General features: G+C 38.8%; 1 protein-coding gene across 3 annotated transcripts in view; it reads right to left on the bottom strand.

Moving 5' to 3' along the window:
• CHCHD3 (coiled-coil-helix-coiled-coil-helix domain containing 3) overlaps window positions 1-17,860 on the bottom strand; it is a 269,412-nt gene that overhangs the window by 45,637 nt on the left and 205,915 nt on the right. For all 3 annotated transcript variants that reach the window (XM_077770788.1, XM_077770791.1, XM_077770790.1), the window contains one exon: window positions 7,580-7,650. In XM_077770788.1, the coding sequence (XP_077626914.1) occupies window positions 7,580-7,650 (71 nt within the window). The remainder of the gene's footprint in view (window positions 1-7,579; window positions 7,651-17,860) is intronic.

The raw sequence follows: 17,860 nt of genomic DNA, 5'->3' as shown, positions 1-17,860 counted from the left end.
CATGAAATACTGTGCAAGTTACCAGAGGTGAGCTGATTTTTTTTTTTTAAAACAACAACAACAACAACAACAAATAACCCTAAAGTTCTAAATAGGCTATTGTAACCAAGTTTATACACAAAGGATACAGGTATATTTATTTTATCTAGAATTTTGCCTCTTCAATTACTAAGTCTCTTACAGAATAATCAAGATGTTACTTGGCTCCAAGGTCCTTGGGGAATAAAATGTCACCACTGCAGCTGCTATATTTCCTGCTCACGGCCTTTCAAATTAAAAAAAGGGAAAGGAGGGCCCAATACAAATGCAGAATTTAATTAGTAAAAGCCAAAATCCTTGCTCAAAGCCCTGTTCTTCCTGCAATATCGCATTCTTTTCTTCTTGTGTAAACTTTTCATTATGAAGGAGACATCTTTATAATATAATAACTCTAGTTATAATGTAACTTCTGGTAACATAACTCCTGCATTAGAAAAGACAGCATGTTCAAGTAATGTTGTTTTAATACAATTTGTGTTCAGCAGAAACCAAGTCAACTTGGTCATTTAGAATTTGATCAATGTGAATTAGTGTCTCACTGAGATAAACCATTTGATCATTTAGAAATTGATCAATGAGAATCAGAGATAAAACATTTATCATGTACATTTGGTCTATCAGAGCCATTCACGCAGCACTAAAGTAGGTTATAAGTAGACATCAATAAGTGTTACAGACAATGTGCAGGGTACCTGTCAGCTGCAGATACAAATACAAGTACAACAGTATATAATCTTAATCCTTCTGATAAGGCAAGTTATTCAATAAGGCAGCTGGAGTCACTGAAAAATTACTGGAGCTCAACTTTGGAGAAACCAGAAAGAACACCGCAGCAAAAGTAAACAGCTCAAACTTTTGAAATAAGTTTTAATTAAAAGTAAAAGGTAAGTAACATAAATTTACTTGGCTAAACTTCTAGAAGAGTTTGAGACTCTTCATCAGAGTAAACTTTGTACCTGCGGTATCATTAGTTCTATTAATCTAATATTTCCAAACTGAAGTCACATTGACATTCAGGCGCACTGGCTTATGCATCTAACAGAATTATAAATTTGCCAGTCAAAACCTTATTTAATTATTTTACAGCCAATTAAGCAGGATCTTTAAACACTGTTGCTTAAAACTGTCCATGATCCCATGTGTAATTATAGAGAACATGAGAAACACCTGCTGATACCACCGGCCTGTCATCCTCAGATTCACGAATTCATTCCAGTATAGCTATTAAAATCATCCACCCAAAAGAGAAACAAAACAGTACTGCCAATGTAGAGGAGCAGAAAACTTGCCACCCCAAAATATGTCCCTCTGGCATAGGATTATATTTGGTTGATTATTAAAAATAAAAACAAAAACAACAAACCTGTCAACACATGAGAAGCTCTGGAAACGAAGCAGAAGTTACACTTTTACAAGAGACCTGCCCATGCATAAGGGAAACCTCTGTTTGTAAGGGAGGTCTCCCTTGCTGTACCAGGAAGAGGAGGGATGACTCAATCTCTAGAAACTCCTATCAATGGAGAAAAGAATGACTTAAGTCTGCATCACCACCTCACACTTGTTGACTGTGCTCCCGTCACTGATACTATACCTCTAACATCTTTTGTCTTTAGCTGAAGATGGTATTTAAGGTGATGGTTTTGGCCATTTTAGAGAGTTACTCAGTTTTTCCAGGTCCCTGTCATATACACATGTTACTACTCTTTGAGTTGTTTTCTCCTATTATTTGGTTTTACACCAATTTAATTATTCAACCAGCCAAGGGACCCAGAGGAAGGGAAAACTTTTCCACCCCTGCATCTGTCAAAGTGAAAACCCAATAAAACCAAACATATTTTAAAGTTAAAGGATTTTACATTGAAGAAAACTTTGAATATATGGTAATACTTGCAAAATCCATTTTATCTCTAAGAGTTCTGCTTAGCACTCCTCAGATACTCTAAAATTACCTAAACTTCTTTCACAGGGTGACTAATCTTTTAATACTTTGTAAGGATAGCCCAGGCTTCTTCCATGAGCTAAATTTATAAGTCAGGTTTCAACAACTTCGTTCAAGGATAAAAGTGAAAACCCCTTCTAAAGTCAGGCACACAAAGAAATATTACTAGTGCTCACATATGATCTCACAGAATCACACTCTTTCACAAGGGCTTCGCCTTTCAAAGAAACTGAAGCCACGCTGAAAAGTTACACCTCTAACAAAAGGATTCCAGAACTATTTTCCACAGACCTACGTCGCTTCTCACATACACATTTTCTCCTTTCTGGAAGATAGAAATGGGCCACTTTGTTATCTAAGACAGCATGAGAAAGAAATATCAGTCTTCTTCAAAATGCTTTTCATGTGGTTGATAATGCATGACTTCATTGGGTTTTTCACTGCCTTCAAAATATTCTATATTTCTTAGATATGCGCTTTTACATTTGCTTGATATTAGCTTTTATATTAACACAACAACAACAACTCATGGAGCACCTGAATGGCTCAGTTGGTTAAGCGTCCTACTCTTGATTTTTGGCTCAGGTCATGATCTCCCATTGATGGGACAGAGCCCAGTGTTGGGCTTTGCACCAACAGCATGGAGCCTGCTTGGGATTCTCTCCCCCTCTGTGTCTCTGCCCCTCCCCTGCTTGTGTGCTCTCTTATGTACAAAATACACTGTTAAGGGTGTTTCAGTTTTGTGGGTGTGGTAGGCAGGCTCTACTCTAACCTCTGACAGGGATCCTGAAATAGGGCGCCTACAGCACTCTTTCCCTACAGCTCTGCCACATCCCTCACTGTGTCCTCGGTCCCCAGGGCTTCACACGTAGTCTCCTGCTGGGCCGGGGGCTTCCTGAAGATAAAAACTCTTCTATTATCTTTTTTGTTTAATATCATGTCGATTTTGCCTGGAAACACATAGAAATTTCTCCTGTGGTGAGCAGCTGAACTGGACATAACAATAAAATTATATTATCACAATATATATATAACAATAAAAACTGATAAAATCAAATATGCACTGAGCGTTTACCTTGTGCTAGACCTATGCACAGCACCATCAATGTAGCATTATTTGATGTATTATTTTAATTAATGACCTATCAGGTGGAAAATAAGGAATTATATATATATATTAATATATAAGGAATGTAATTCTTGGTATGCTGAGCTATTTGACACAATACTAGCTCCACGTAGCTAGGAACTAGCACCATACATGGCTCTATTTAACAGATATTAACAAAGGGCGATAAAAGGTGATTGGAACTGCTAACAGTGACTTTTTAGTTGGACTGGGAAAAGTAATGGTTATCTTTTGAATAAAGGCTAGATATAAAAAAAACCTGCTGGATTTGCTAAGTGATTTGGGTTTTATAGCTAAAATTTTAACGCTGTTGTGGTCGGGAAAAGTTCTTGCTGGAAAATAAACACACATTCTTAATCTCCAAATTGATTCTTACTGAAAGAAACAGTAAACAGTATTTTAAATAACTTATTAGGGGCACAATTATCCCATTACAGTAGAACTAATCTTGGATTTTTCAAATGTTCTTTATGGGAAAGTCCTGTCTTCCCCCTGCTCTCTGGGGACTCTGAGTTCCACACTCTGGAGTCCCTACCTCTCTCCTCATAGCTGTGTTCTCAGAACTCGGAGGGCAGGTCACATAGGAGCTCTCTGAATGAATGATGCGATGATAAAATAGGAGGAAAAATCCCATTAAATCTAAAGTGTTTCAATGGGTTTCTGCCAAAACTATAAACTGAGGACTGAAGGGTGAGTTAATATTTAAGCATCCTAAAATAATACCATTAGCTATCCTGGCAGGATGCATCGATGTGACTGGTGTTTATCACGTGCCACCTCAAATGCTCTTAGGTTTCTTTCTCTATATAATGATTTTGTGTGACCCCTTATCAGGTAAGTAATAAAGCCCTTGAAATTTAAAAAGCTTCCATCTCCTGTAACCAAGATGCACCCAAATGAATTCTTCCACCAGATAAAATTAACTAAATCCTCCTCAAATTTCGTCAGAGCTTGTTGAGATCAACAATGCTGAAATCAACAGTGTCATGCAATGAAAAGGATATAGCATACTGCCTTGCAAAAGACTGAAGCTGCCAGCATTACCTGAGATGGTCTGATCTGTAAGGAGAAACAAAGTCCCACTGAGTAACTTCAGTGCCTTCAAAGATGGTAAGCATCTCTCATACTCAAGGCACTATCACTTCCTAGGTATGAGGCTACCAAACTCACCACGAATCAAAATACAAACTTTCTAAGAAGTTCCGTGTAGCAGGTAGTACTGGCGGGAGGGGGGGGACCTAATATAATGAAAGCCACTCTCTGAAAAACTAGCTCTTAAAATACCTTCATAGTATGTAAAAACCTGGGGTTTTGTTTGTACCAGAGTTGGCCAAACTGTAAAGTCTAAGGGCAGAGTCTCCAAGACTGTCCTCACCCTAGCATCATCTACAAGTTCAAGGGGTTCCCAAAACTGCTCTAGCCTTAATAATTCACTAAAAGTATCCACAGAACTCATAGAAAGCTATTAAACTCACGGTTATGGCTTATCATGGGAAATGATAGAGAGTTAGCCAAAAAAAGAGATAGGATGGAGAGGATAGAGTCTGGGAGAGTTCTAAATGCAAAGTTTCCACTCTCCTTAAGATGCTCTACTCCCCTGGCATTCACCTGTGACAATCTGCAGAGATTCAACCAGAGAAGCTGGCTCAAAGTTCCATGTCCAGAGTTTCACTGGGGCCTCATTGCATAGTTTTGCTTGACTGATTGCTCATGTGGCTGAATTCAGTCTGCAGCACCACTTCCCCAGAGGTTGGTTTGACAGTACACAGCCCAAAGGGCCCATCATGACTAATGACACACTTCTATCAATTGGGAAATTCCAAAGAGTTAGAGGTTCCCTCTCCCAGAAGATGAGCATACAGGCCAGACCTCTCCTTGGGAAAGGTTAAATTCTGTACCATACCAAATGAGAGTAGAATTTAATAAAGAATAATATCTTACAAAGGTAATAGAATGAAGCTGCTGAGGCTCTGATTAAAATTAAGTCTAGGGGCACCCAGGTGGCTCAGTTTGTTGAGTGACAACTCTTGATTTGGCCTAGGTCATGATCTTATGGTTTTGTGGGATCAAGCCCCATGTCAGGCTCTGCATGCTGACCATCTGTGGAACCTGCTTGGGATTCTCTCTCTGTCCCTCCCCTACTCGTACTCTTTCTGTCTCTCTCAAAATAAATAAATAAACTTAAAAAAAATACAACCACTAAGTTTAACCTACAGTTTCATGTTGTCTTGGAGAAAGTCAGTCAGCAGGACATTTATTTGTGTTCCCCATAGCCTCTCATTTGTCAGCAGGCTAGCCCAGGCTGAATGACATGGCAGCTGCACAGGGCTTTCAGAAGAGTGATTCTTTTCATCTAAAACCAGATTCATCTCTCTCTATAAATATCCAGACTCCATCAATTTTCCGATATGCTAAACTTCTATTTCTGGTTCTCCCTGGTCCCTACCTCCAGGTGTTAGGGGCTGGATTGGGACCTCTCCCCAACCAAATTCATATGTTGGAGACCTAATGACAAGCAGCAGAAAGCATATTTGGACAAACGGTTTTCAAAGTGGTAATCATATTAAAATGAAGTCATTAGGGTGAGCCCTAATGCACTGTGATTTATAAAAGGAGACTGAGACACGGATGTGGAGGAGGAAGACAGGCCAACCATGTGGGGACCCTGATCTCAGACTTGCAGCCTCCAGACTGTGAGGAAATCAACTTCTGTGGAACCGCTCAGTCTGTGGTTCTGTTATGGCAACCCTAGCGAATGAATATGCCAATCACTCACTAGTTCATGTCTAGACTTTGAATGACTTGCTTGCACCCATCTCTTTTTCTCACACAGTCCTCCCATATACTACTACTGCTTTTTATTCCTCACACCTCTGATCAGGCCTCACATCCACTGTCTGATTAGTATTACGGAAGGAGCAAGAAATCAAGTGCTTACCTGGTGATCAAAGATCTTCCAAAGACTTTTTGCTACTGAAGACCAACTTCTCAGCCCAGCAGTTATCAAAGGACCCTACTGACCTTTCCAACTTCACCTTGCACAAGAGTCTCTCTGAGTCAAACCACTGATCTTAATGGACTTGACACCCACCAATTATAGAACATGATTTTCCTTCTGAATACTTTCCTTTCCACCGATTCACTATTTTTCTCCAAGCCTCAACTGAATTATTGTTTTCTTTATGATAACTTCATAGATCATTCTAGTCAGAACTGATCTCCTTTGATTTATCTTAAATTTTACTTACCTGAATGAATAGCTATCCTCTTACAATAGAGAAATACTCAGGATGCTAAGTCAAAGATTCGCATGGCATAGAGATAGAAAGATTAACAAATGTCACTTTATCATTAGGGAGAAAGATAAAACTAGAACATGAAAAATACATATTTAGAGTACCTTTTAAAATCAACTCCAGATGCATTTTTGTATGTAAATACTTAAGAGAGCACATTAACCTTTAAAAGTGAGATTTGTGGCCCATTCTTCGAAGGTCTCTCCCTGCTGGCCTAAAAAGACAATTCACTAACAAAGACAAAGAGGTTTGTCTAAATATACTTCAAACTACCTTAAAAAAAGATTTTTTTATTACATTAAAGAACACTATTATCCATTACCACACAAATTATACCACAGCAGAAAGTAATAATGTTACACCTTAGGGTTTAATCATTTTATCAAAAGCTTATAAACATGCACCAGGAAGAAGGTCAGAGCTCAATTCGATCTTTCAACTAGACCTGTCACAATACCTTTTTTTGCTTCACTAATTTACACATGTGCTACTAACAGAGGTTATACAATACAACTATTTATACTCTCAGGAAAATTCTGAATGATGTCTTCTTACCTAATGTGAGAACTGGCAGCAAAGGGAAAGTACAGGGCTATGGGTCACGGACACTTTGATCCATCAGTTAGAACATTCATTTAAACATTCCAAGGATTAATAAAGGCAGCAATTTAACACCACCTTCATAATCAAGGGCAAGGTAAAGTCTGTGATTTAAATGCTTTCAAGGTACATGGGAAGAAATGAAAACAGCTTAAACATGAGAAAAGTGGTTACTCAAATTTGGACATGCCTGTCATTTTATTATATAAAACTGAATAGTCTCTTGATTCTATTATTAACAGAGGTAGCCATTTCACGTCACCTTTATAATCAAGGGCATCCCATCTTATATAATGTTATTCCAAATGAAAATTCTATTAGCATTCCTTTCAACTTCCTCTTACTTCATAAAATTGAGTTGCAACAGGCTCTCATCAAATGCCCTTTCCTTGTATTTGAATTCCACTCCATCCCACTAATGGAGAACATGGATACATCTCCACCACCCAAATATATATACTCCAAGTATTCCAGAGGGCCCACAACAAACTATCCACTCTTCAAAAAGCAAGAAAGTTGTACTTTGATCTTGTCATGAACAGTAAATAATTACAGTGTTATGTGTTAAAAACTTACTTGAATTTTGCTTCTACCGCTTCAGCTGCTTTCTGATATTGTTCAGTGGTGACTTTGTAGAATTCTGAGCTCTGTGGAAAAAGATTGACAGTACACTTTTCACTATTCAAGAGAACAAAATGTGCACAAGACTTTTAATTACAACAAAAACCACATTAAAGCTTTTTTCAGTCATTCAAACAGTAGGACAAAGATTTCTTGCATAAGTGACATAAATACTTATAAAAGTCCAAGTAAAGGTATCCATTTAAATAATAGTATATCTGCTGGTATACAAGTTGTAATTAGAGTAAACCTTCATTGTTATAATTCATTATTTGATCCTTGTGAGAAAATTCTTCACATTCTTAGCCTATTATTCCAATGTTCTACCTAGGATATTAAAGGTTCATTTCTTTTTATACAGTATTTTGGTCCTCAAGATGGATTCTTTACAGAGTAGACTGTGTTCTATCACCCTCACGTGACCACAAGAAGATCAATATTTATAACAAATTAATCAGTAAGAACAGAGTATGGATTTAGGTAATTTCTGTACCAAAAAAAAAAAATTTGTTTCCAGTATTACGTAAATGAACACATAAGCAACATATATCAAGCTGCAATAGGAAAGGAATGCCTTTCCTGAGGCAGAAAAATTTAAAACTATCTACTCTGGCTGGCTACTTTGAAAACTGTCTTACTGCAGGGGGTGGTCTAAATGACCCCATGAGCCTTCAGACTCAATGAAATATCCTGCAAAATGTGTCCCAGTACAAAAGAATACTACACAATATAGTGGTCTATTGTGCACCTTCAATCCCTAATCATTCAGGTTGCACATGCATGACTTGGAGTAGTTTATTTTTTAATAAATCATTGTTGGTTGGTGAGAAAATGAAAATGAAATCCTCTTCACACCAGTGACCCCTCTGCATTTAACAATCTGGGTTGCCCAATGACAGTCACATCCAGGTTTCTTGGATATAGATAAAATCAATACATATGTGATTAGACAGCAGACTCAGGGTGGCTGATGCAATGGACAGGTCACCATTTGAGATGATGAATGGCCCTCTATCAACCTAGAGTCCCCTACGATGCTAACATTTACTATAATCTTATTTGGGCTGCGATTTATCTTTCTTGCACCTGATCAATAAAGATGAACAGAACAGTTGTAAGGATCGATTGTAATTTTTTATCATTTTCAAGCACGAAGGTGCATTTCTGACATGAAGACAATATTCTAAGTGTACTGCTTCTGCATTTTTTAAAATTACAATGCAAGTGACCAACTTTATCAGTCTATGTGTGGAAAGGTTTTAATTCATCTGTAGGTCGCAAACTACCAAAAGGCCCTTTGTCTTCTCAGATATTATAACCTTACATCGTGTCACACCTTCCTTTCAGTTTTATAAGATTTTTCTTTCCTTTAAAATACACACTGGTCACTACATGCTCTTTTGCAATGTTTGGTGTAAGCTGTGTGTGTGTGTGTGTGTGTGTGTGTGTGTGTGTGTGTGTGTGTGAGAGAGAGAGAGAGAGAGAGAGAGAACCCTTCTAACAAAGAGGGCAGTAAAAAGGCAGTGACTGACCTACCACTAACACTGATGAGAAACTCCCCATTCTGCTATGATAATGTCAAGGGGGTGTTATGATACTGAATTTTCAAAATGCTGGCAAAGCTAAACATCTTGACTAATACTTCCAATTATTTTAAGCATTGTAATTTTTCTCATCACGAAAGGGTGGAGTCTGTTTCTCCCCTCTTCAATCTGGGCGGGGCCTGTGAGTTGCTCTGTCCAACAGAATGTGACAGGAATGACAATGTGCCAGTTGTATACATAAGCCTCTCTCTTGGAACCCTGGCCTAGTGCCACATATATATAAGTCCAGGCTGAAGAGGGAGAGACTCTAAGTCACCCCAGCTGAAGCCATCATAGACCAGCCAAACCTTAGTATAAGTGAAGTATAAGTGAAGGCAGTCAAATCCAGAAATGCCCAACTGGGTGACCTGAAGGATCATGAAGTAAATAAATGGTTGTGTTAAGCCATTGAGTTTGGGGTAGTTGGTTATACAGTGAAAGCTAACTGATTTATCCCCTTTGTCTGTGTTCTCATAGCCCCATGGACTTCTAGCAAAGCACTTAACGCACTTACCGACCATGTGTTTTTTACATGTGGCCTTTCTAAGTAGTCCATAAGACCTCTAAAGGCGAGTATTTCATCCCATTCATCAATATACTTAGAGCATTCGGCAAAGTACATGATACACAAAACTTACTAAAATCTTGTTAGAGTGACACCATTAATTCTAAGTTACATTCCAAAGTTTACTTTTATTTAAAACAGGCTGGAATAGAGAGAAATTTAAGGTAAATGAAATACTGTAACGTGGAAAAGTGGAACATTTATTATACGTCTCTTACAAACTAACCAACACTGCAGTCTGCTATGCCACAAAAACTGCAAATGGCTATTGCTTAAGATTGTGTTCAATTACAGTAAGATACAATTAACAGTTCAAGGGACAAACAGTAGCTTGAACAGGTAAGGGGTTTATTTTTCTCATATCATAAGTAGTCTGGTTGCTGGAAACTCGGAGCTGATGTAGGTGCCAAGGATTTTATCAAATGACTAGGCCCTTTTCTCTCAATTCCTTTGCAGCCACCCTTAGCATTTGGCTTTTATTCTCACAATTTCAAGATAGCTAGTGCACCTCCGGTTATCATGCCCAAGCTCTAAGGAAGTAAGCGGAGGGAGGTAAAAAGAAGGGAAGAAAAGCCCTCTCCAGAGATCCGTGCTTACATCTCTCTGGCCAGACTTCTATATCATGCACGGCCCTGGCTGCAAAGATTTTTGTTCTCTCACTTCTACAGTAAGAAAGAGAAGGCAGGAGTTTGGAATTGGTGTCTATCGAGCCAATTTATCATACCTGCCACAGACAGTTGAAGTGATAGCACAAAATCATGCACAAAACTGTGTGGTTGATTTTAGATATGAGTATTCCAGTATTTCTTTCCAGATGCTCTTAAACTTTGAATCTGGGTGTGGGGGGATTTACGCATCTGGTATTCTAATACTCAAGAACAAAGTTTTTAGACAAGATAGGAAGGAAATGGGAATCAACAAGAGTGGGCATCATTCCCACTTTTTGGGCTAGCCATGGCCCACGTTTTTGAATGTGTGATACTGCCATTTTCCATTTTCAGAAAGTTTCCCTTTAAAAGTATATTTTAAAATACACCTGCACAGACACACATTATTGCTAGGTTTGAAAAGTATCTGTTTTTAAGTTCTAAATTAGATCAAAAGAAAACAGGCACACACAGTATCCTCTCAGGTTCTGAATCTCATTTCTGTTCTATTATCATACCTCCAGTATGTAAGAAACGAACAAAGCAAAAAGGTCACAAGAAAAATTTGTTAATGAGCTCTCGTCAGTTCTTTTACCAAATGCTTCATATGATGATTTGGGCACAACTACATAAGACATCATACTCAGGTATAATGTGAATTCTGGTAATCTTACACTTTTTCTCAGAGGTGAGTGAGACGACTCCTCACTGTCCATTCGAAGAGTGTGGCAGCTCAGCAGGCATTTAGCAACAGCGAGTGGGAGGAGGACTAGGTCTGACCCGTACTGGGAACGGTCTAGCTGAAGGTGTGGATCTCCTCTTTCCAAGTTGATCTGTAATTACCACTAACAACTGTAGGTCTCTATCCCTCTTACAACCCACCCAAATACAAATGTTACTCTACCTGGCTTGTTTTTTTAAACAAAGGTTTAGTGTGTACAAGTACCAACGAAAGCCTTCCTATTGACAGTATCATTATGAGCATTCCTATGTTAAGTAGCTGGATTCAAAACAGACTTGTACTTATATCACTTGCTAGGAGCTATGTTACAATATGCAGTCAGCTAGATGCAGGTAAGTATGTTTCCCCCAAGATGACCCAGCGCTAAGCATTTGGGGACCTGACTGCACATGCAGCAGGGTTACAATTCCAGGCACAGAATCCCTGAAACAGTCATATACTAAATGGCATCAGGTGGCCAGAAAGAGTTCAATGCTTCCTCACCCGTCCTGTCTTTTTGTAGACTTACACAGAATCAAGAGACTCCCTGCAACATAACTCAATTTTCTGCACAAGAATTTTAAGAACTATAGAATTCTTAGAGATTAAAAAAAATCACTAAGGGTCTCGATTTAGGTTATCTAGTGGCTTCAGTTACTTCTCCTGATAAACCTTCCATCAGAACACCTAACAGCTGGTTTGAATTCTGCCTTCTGTGTGCTCCTGTGTATGTTGAAGTCTGCTACAGGTGGGCAGAAGAGCCATGGAAGGAACTTGATCATATTCATTGAGAAAAGTGGCCCTTGAATAAAGTAGTTGGCATCATAAGGACTCTTTCATTTTTGGCACTTCTTAAATCCATGGCCTTGAGTCCATTGTCTCTCTACTCTCTACTTTTATGTCTTTCCCTCCCTCTAACCTCCTGCCCCAGAGAATGCTATGTAAATAAATATACTGCCTATTTAAATAGCATTGTTTCAAATGCATGGTATATCAGATTCAGTATTCTGTTTCTAAGAGGTACATCAAGGAATGGATTTGGTTATTTAAACTGAGTCTCACTTTTTAACATCTAAATACAAGGACCTTATCTTTCAGAATGACTGTATCAACCGGGCCCTTGTAGGCTCAGCAATAGGCCTGGCTCCTCATTCTCCACCAGGACACCAAGCCTTAGCCCCCTAGCTGACTCACCAGATCCTGGGTCTCCATTAATTTGCCTGCATGACTCCACAACCTGAAGAATGATCATCAAGTAGATGCATAAGTAGCTATCCTGAGTAGCCTCCCATTTCTGCTAATGACAATTTGGGTACACATATAAGTGTATTTTAATTATGCTCAGCCCTATTTTTTTCAAATTCGTATCAACAGTGATGGATAATAAATTACTAATTTAGCAGTTTCTCACAAACCAGAAGTTCTGACCATTAAGTTCTGTGGTAAAGACAAATGAAGATTTCCTGATGGAAAAAGCCTAGCAGTGAATTATCCCAACATCTGTCCTTCCTACTTACTTGGTTAAATCCCAGTTTTAAGCTACATACATGGTCAACCCAACTAAAATTCCCAGCCTGCTTCTAGTTCGGCTGCACTGTAAGCAGAACTGCGTGGGGACTTCCAGGTTCGGCTGCTTAAAGACAGCTGACCTCAACTGGTAAAGAATCTTTTTAGCCTAGCCCTTTTCTCATTTTTCCAGTCTTTAAGTGGTTGTGATGGCCAGAGCCCCAATATGAGCTTGACCTTAAAGAGAGAAAACCTTGTGCCAGAGGCTGGAGAGAAACCATAGGTTCTTGGGGCTCTAACATTCTTGAAGCCAGCATGCCAGCCCTGGATTGCCCACCTCCAGACTTTTATTAAATAAGAAAAAAAAATAAACTTCTAATTTAAGCCATTCCATCTTTATGATACACTGAGTCACAATAACCCGGAAGAGACCTTGCTTAAGCCCTGATATGTTTGCTTTTTGTACACCTCAAGAATGACTTTAATAAAGTCCAATGATACGACACTCTAGGAGTAAACCTTTGTCCTCTGCAGTAATGCTATGCGTCCTCTTGTCAGAAATCTGTTTCTATCTGCCTCTCCTTTCCTGACAAAGGACAGGAGGAACTGAAAAATTTCAGAGCCATGTTTAACTCTAGCATCGAATCTCACCATCCCTAAGAATCCACATTTCATGAAAACACCACGATCTCCGAGGCACCTTGGCAAAGTTAATGAACTGCTTTTGTACCTCCATTTTTCTTCCATCTCTACTATTTCTCATAAAAATCACCAGAGCTATTCAGAGCTGTTTCTGGCATTTCTAGTTTTATTCCAGGCACTTTAGAAACTTCACTAATTAGAGTCTCAGGTTTTTCCTTTCTTGATTTAGTTTTCTAATTAGAATAGAAATCATAGATTCATTGACGCCCTTGCCACTACATGCGTTATATTAATTATATATGAGTTATGTTGCCTCATGCCTCAGTTTCTCATCTGGACAATTTAAATAAACCATACCAAACACTCACTTGGCATTCTAAGTTTCCTTCATCTGCTCATTTCTTCATTCTACAGATACTTAAGGTCTGTGCCAGACCCTAGGCCAGGAACTTGGACTATAATAGAGAGTAAACAGAGGCTTGGCCCTACTTCTATAAAGCTTACAACATACAGGGGGAGACAAACACAAATTCAAAAATCACACAAATTATAATGAACAAAGAATAATAGTGCCACAGGATCATTATACAGAAATTTTTTATTTCTAGTTTTTCTAGTGAGTCTCTAAAGCCCTATTTTTTCTAAAGTGGCTAGCTACCCTTCATATTCAGTTCTTAAGTAACTTTTTTTATGTCCTTTCAATTTCTCCAGTTCTTGCTGTCAGACAATCCAAGCTTCATAGCAGAATTCTCTCCACCTGTAAAAACTTTCTTCTAACGCCTTAAAAATAAGGGGGATCTACTTGAACTCATATGGATGGAAGAAGGTCCAAGTAGTAGGAAAAACAGAAAGTTGTAAAATACTTTGAAGAGTATATTTTCCAAAATGGTGAGTCTACATACATGTACACATATACCCTGAAATAATCTGCAAGCAATATTTGTCACCCCTGAAAAGGGGACATGAAAAGGAGACACTTTTCCCTTTTAATTTAATAGCCTTCTATAACAATTGAAGTTTTTTTTACCATGGGATCATATTATTTTCATAAGAAAATTAACCATGTTGCAATTTCTAACAGGCATTATACCTATACTTGTATCATGCCAGAAAAGTAACTTATCTAGATATTATTGGGAAAGTGACTCTCTGACCCCTTCCTACCCACAGCTCCGTTTAACCATTCTTATAGTGAGACTTCTCATTTACCCTACGTATAAGGTATGAACTTTTCTATTATCCTTTTCTATAATAATGTCGATAAAAGGTCTTCAATCGTTATACTGTTTGTAGCTCTTCTGAGATAAAACCGTACTCCCCCTTCTACACTCACCTTTTAGACTTCTATATTATACACCTGAGACCTTTCTACTTTTGACATGCTTGTGTGTCTCACTGTTCCTTCAATAATGGTGAGACAAAGCAATTTCACAGTTATCAGAAGAGTTATCATGAGAATTTACCATGATGTCTTGCAAGACCTATACAGAACCTTTTAAATTACTGCGTGTTACCAGCACAGGAATCTCTGGTTCTCTTGAGGGCTGTGTAACATGACACAGTCAATTCTCAAGGTTGTAAGTCTTGTGAAGGGCTCATTGGGGTGATGCTACACGCACATTTAACAGCATACCCACTGGATGGCTCTATACAGAAGGCGTCACATTTCTATTGCCAACACATCTCAGGCATGCACTCCATTTTACCCTAACTGGTCTCATTATTATCTCCTATAGAAGGGAACTCTAGAAGTCAAACTCTCTTGTAATTGCTCAGCACATGCACTGGTGTACACACATGCTCAGTGTCCTCTTGAAAACCATGAACTAAAAAGAAAACTGGAAACAATAATCCTTACAGCAGAGAAGGAGGCAAGCGTTAGCTTATTTATCATCAGCTCTGCTGAGTTCTTCATTCATTCACAATTTTATACTAATAATCTGAAGAATCTTTAGCACAAGCCCTCCTTGATGTTACTGGCTGACCCATTCACCTTCATGTCTTCCTGTCTAGCCCTTAGGCCAACCTAAGATTCACACATTTAAAAGGGTTTATTACTGAAAAGTTAATGTGGGCCATGCCCACAGGGGTGAGCCCATTGGATAGGAGGGTGAAGACCTCTTTATAGGCTAATGGTGAGAAAAATCTAAACAACTAACTCATTACACTAAACAAAGGTAATTGCTTTTAGTTTTATAGCCTTTCAGCCTCCAAGAGACACTTTTCACACCGAAAATGCCAAGGGAGGAGGTAAGGTGTCATCCAGCCCTGCTCCTCAAACCTGTAAGGTCCAGCCTACTGACATCAAATACGATTCTACTAATCACATAAAAAGAACAGAAAACACAAATTTTAAAACTCTCACAGAGATTAGAAGACCTTCTGAGATTATTTCCTTGGAATTCATATTGAGAAACTCTAAACTAATCCATTTACTGCCCTGTAACTTATTATAAGGTGAGCTCCTCAGAGGGCGTCCTAACGAAATAAATGGGGGAAGATTACTGTTTCCCAAGGCAAGAGAGGTGTGTAGAGTAAAACTGCATCCCTGAGAGGAAGGAGAAGTGTCAGAAAAAAGGGGGTCCTGACACAGCAGGCTGGCGAGGTCAACACAGAGCCTGTCTTCTTCCTACTTCTGCCTAGAACCTGAATTTAGAGGCCAACACCAGTAACTCATTCTTATCCAAAAAATCTATTCAGGACAACCTTTCATGAAAACTGAGCAAACCTTTGAGCTTGCTTTCACAGACACGACACTTGGTTTCTCTGCTCGTCTGGCACCAGCTGAGTGGCAACCCCAAAGTGAATCAAATATTTGTTCAGAGGTCATACCTTTCCAACACTACATAAAAAGGAGCAGCTTCCATAAAAGGGAGAGGGACACAGACAAGCTCTGATTCCCAGACCGAGTGCATCTCTTCATGGGAAGAAAAACAGGATTCTGAATGACCTGGGCACAGTTATGACCAACAACCTTAATGAGGATGCCCCCAACATGCAGATATGGCAAAGCATTCCAAAGCCTACAAGACAATTTCATCACTCTGCTTAGAAAGCTATTTGTCACCTTGAGATTTACTCACTAAGAAGATAGGGTGCTAACCCTCTAATGTATACATTTCATACCCATATTCAATAGTCTTGGTGTGGGCAGGTAAGGGGCACAGAACCATCACCCAGAGCAGTTTCTCATTAGTGGATCTGCTTTGGTTCCTGGCATTCTATACAATCAGATGGTTGGAGAAAAACTATGCCCAACCCAACCAAAGCCAACATTTTCATTATTGCCAATAATCTCATTATTTTCTAAGTAAAACNGGAGTACAAGTACTTGCCACATCCATTTCCCTAAAAGTAGTATTTGGTAGGGTATAGGAAAATTGGTCAGAGAGAGATTGGTAAAATCATTTCACTTTATCCTTATCAGATCAGCTGGGTTTTCTGTCTGCTTTTTGTTGTTTATACATGTGGATGACATTGATGAGTATATGAAGAAATGGGCTCCCCTCTTAATTTGCTAATGAAAGTATAAATTGGTACAGTTTAGAGCAACAGGTCCCAAATGACTTTGACTCAGCTTCATTTCTAGGTATATCTGAAAAAATCATGGGCGTGTATAAAAATTTAGGTAAAATATTTTTCATCCAAGAGTTTATAACACTGAAAAATGAAAAGCAATGTAAATATTCAACCATAGAGGGAAGCTAAAATAAGTAATAGATCACCCAAACAATGGAAAGATGGAGTTGTTTCAGCTTGCTTCACTCCTGAAGATGGAAAATGAGAGAAGAAATATTTAAATTCCTTTACGTTTTGGTCCTCGGTGATTAGACAGAAGAATAAGGACAGTTTTACAATTTCTTACAATGTCCCCAAGTGGTACCAGCTCTCCTCCAGAGAGGAAAAAATAAAAACAAACAGCTGGCATCTTCACAAGCTACAAAGTATGTATCCATCCAAGAGGCCAATACCGATGAGACAGTACAGATTAATCTGAAAAGAGGGGGGAAACCAATTTTAAATTACAAAGGTCAAAACCCTATTTATTCCTAGTGTCTCTGAAATTCTTCTGCCATTTGCTAAGTGGGTGAAACATTCATTTTTTATTCACTCAAATATTTACTGCCCAACCATCTCTTAAGAGCAAAGTGCTAGGAGCTGAGGAAAATACTGTTCTTTTCTTCTCCTTCTTTTTTTAAAGGTAGGCATATGATTCCAATGTTTATAATCTACAGGGATGTGATATTCATATGAAGAAGTCCTAGAAAGAGCAGAGGCTCTGGGAATCCCATCTCTACAACTGTACACAATCCCATCGGGCCAACACCTGAAACTGCAGGGAGGCTGGTAAGGACCTGGCCCCCCAATGGCAAATATGGTGAGGAAGCAATCATTTATCTCAATGGATTCTATGATAGAAACCAGCTAAAGAAGCAGCAAAGTCAGAGGCTATGCCTTCATTTTACCTACCAGGAATGGTATGTTCAACCGAAGTTACATGCCTACCTGATATACCATAGGTAGTAAGCACTGTAACCAGTTCAGCCCAGGTCTGATGCTCTAAGTACACGA

This window comes from Crocuta crocuta, unplaced genomic scaffold, assembly GCF_008692635.1.
Source record: "Crocuta crocuta isolate KB4526 unplaced genomic scaffold, BGI_CrCroc_1.0 scaffold266, whole genome shotgun sequence".
Taxonomy (NCBI): Eukaryota; Metazoa; Chordata; class Mammalia; order Carnivora; family Hyaenidae; genus Crocuta; species Crocuta crocuta.
The sequence above is the reverse complement of the archived record's forward strand: the minus strand, read 5'-3'. Positions and strand labels throughout refer to the sequence as shown.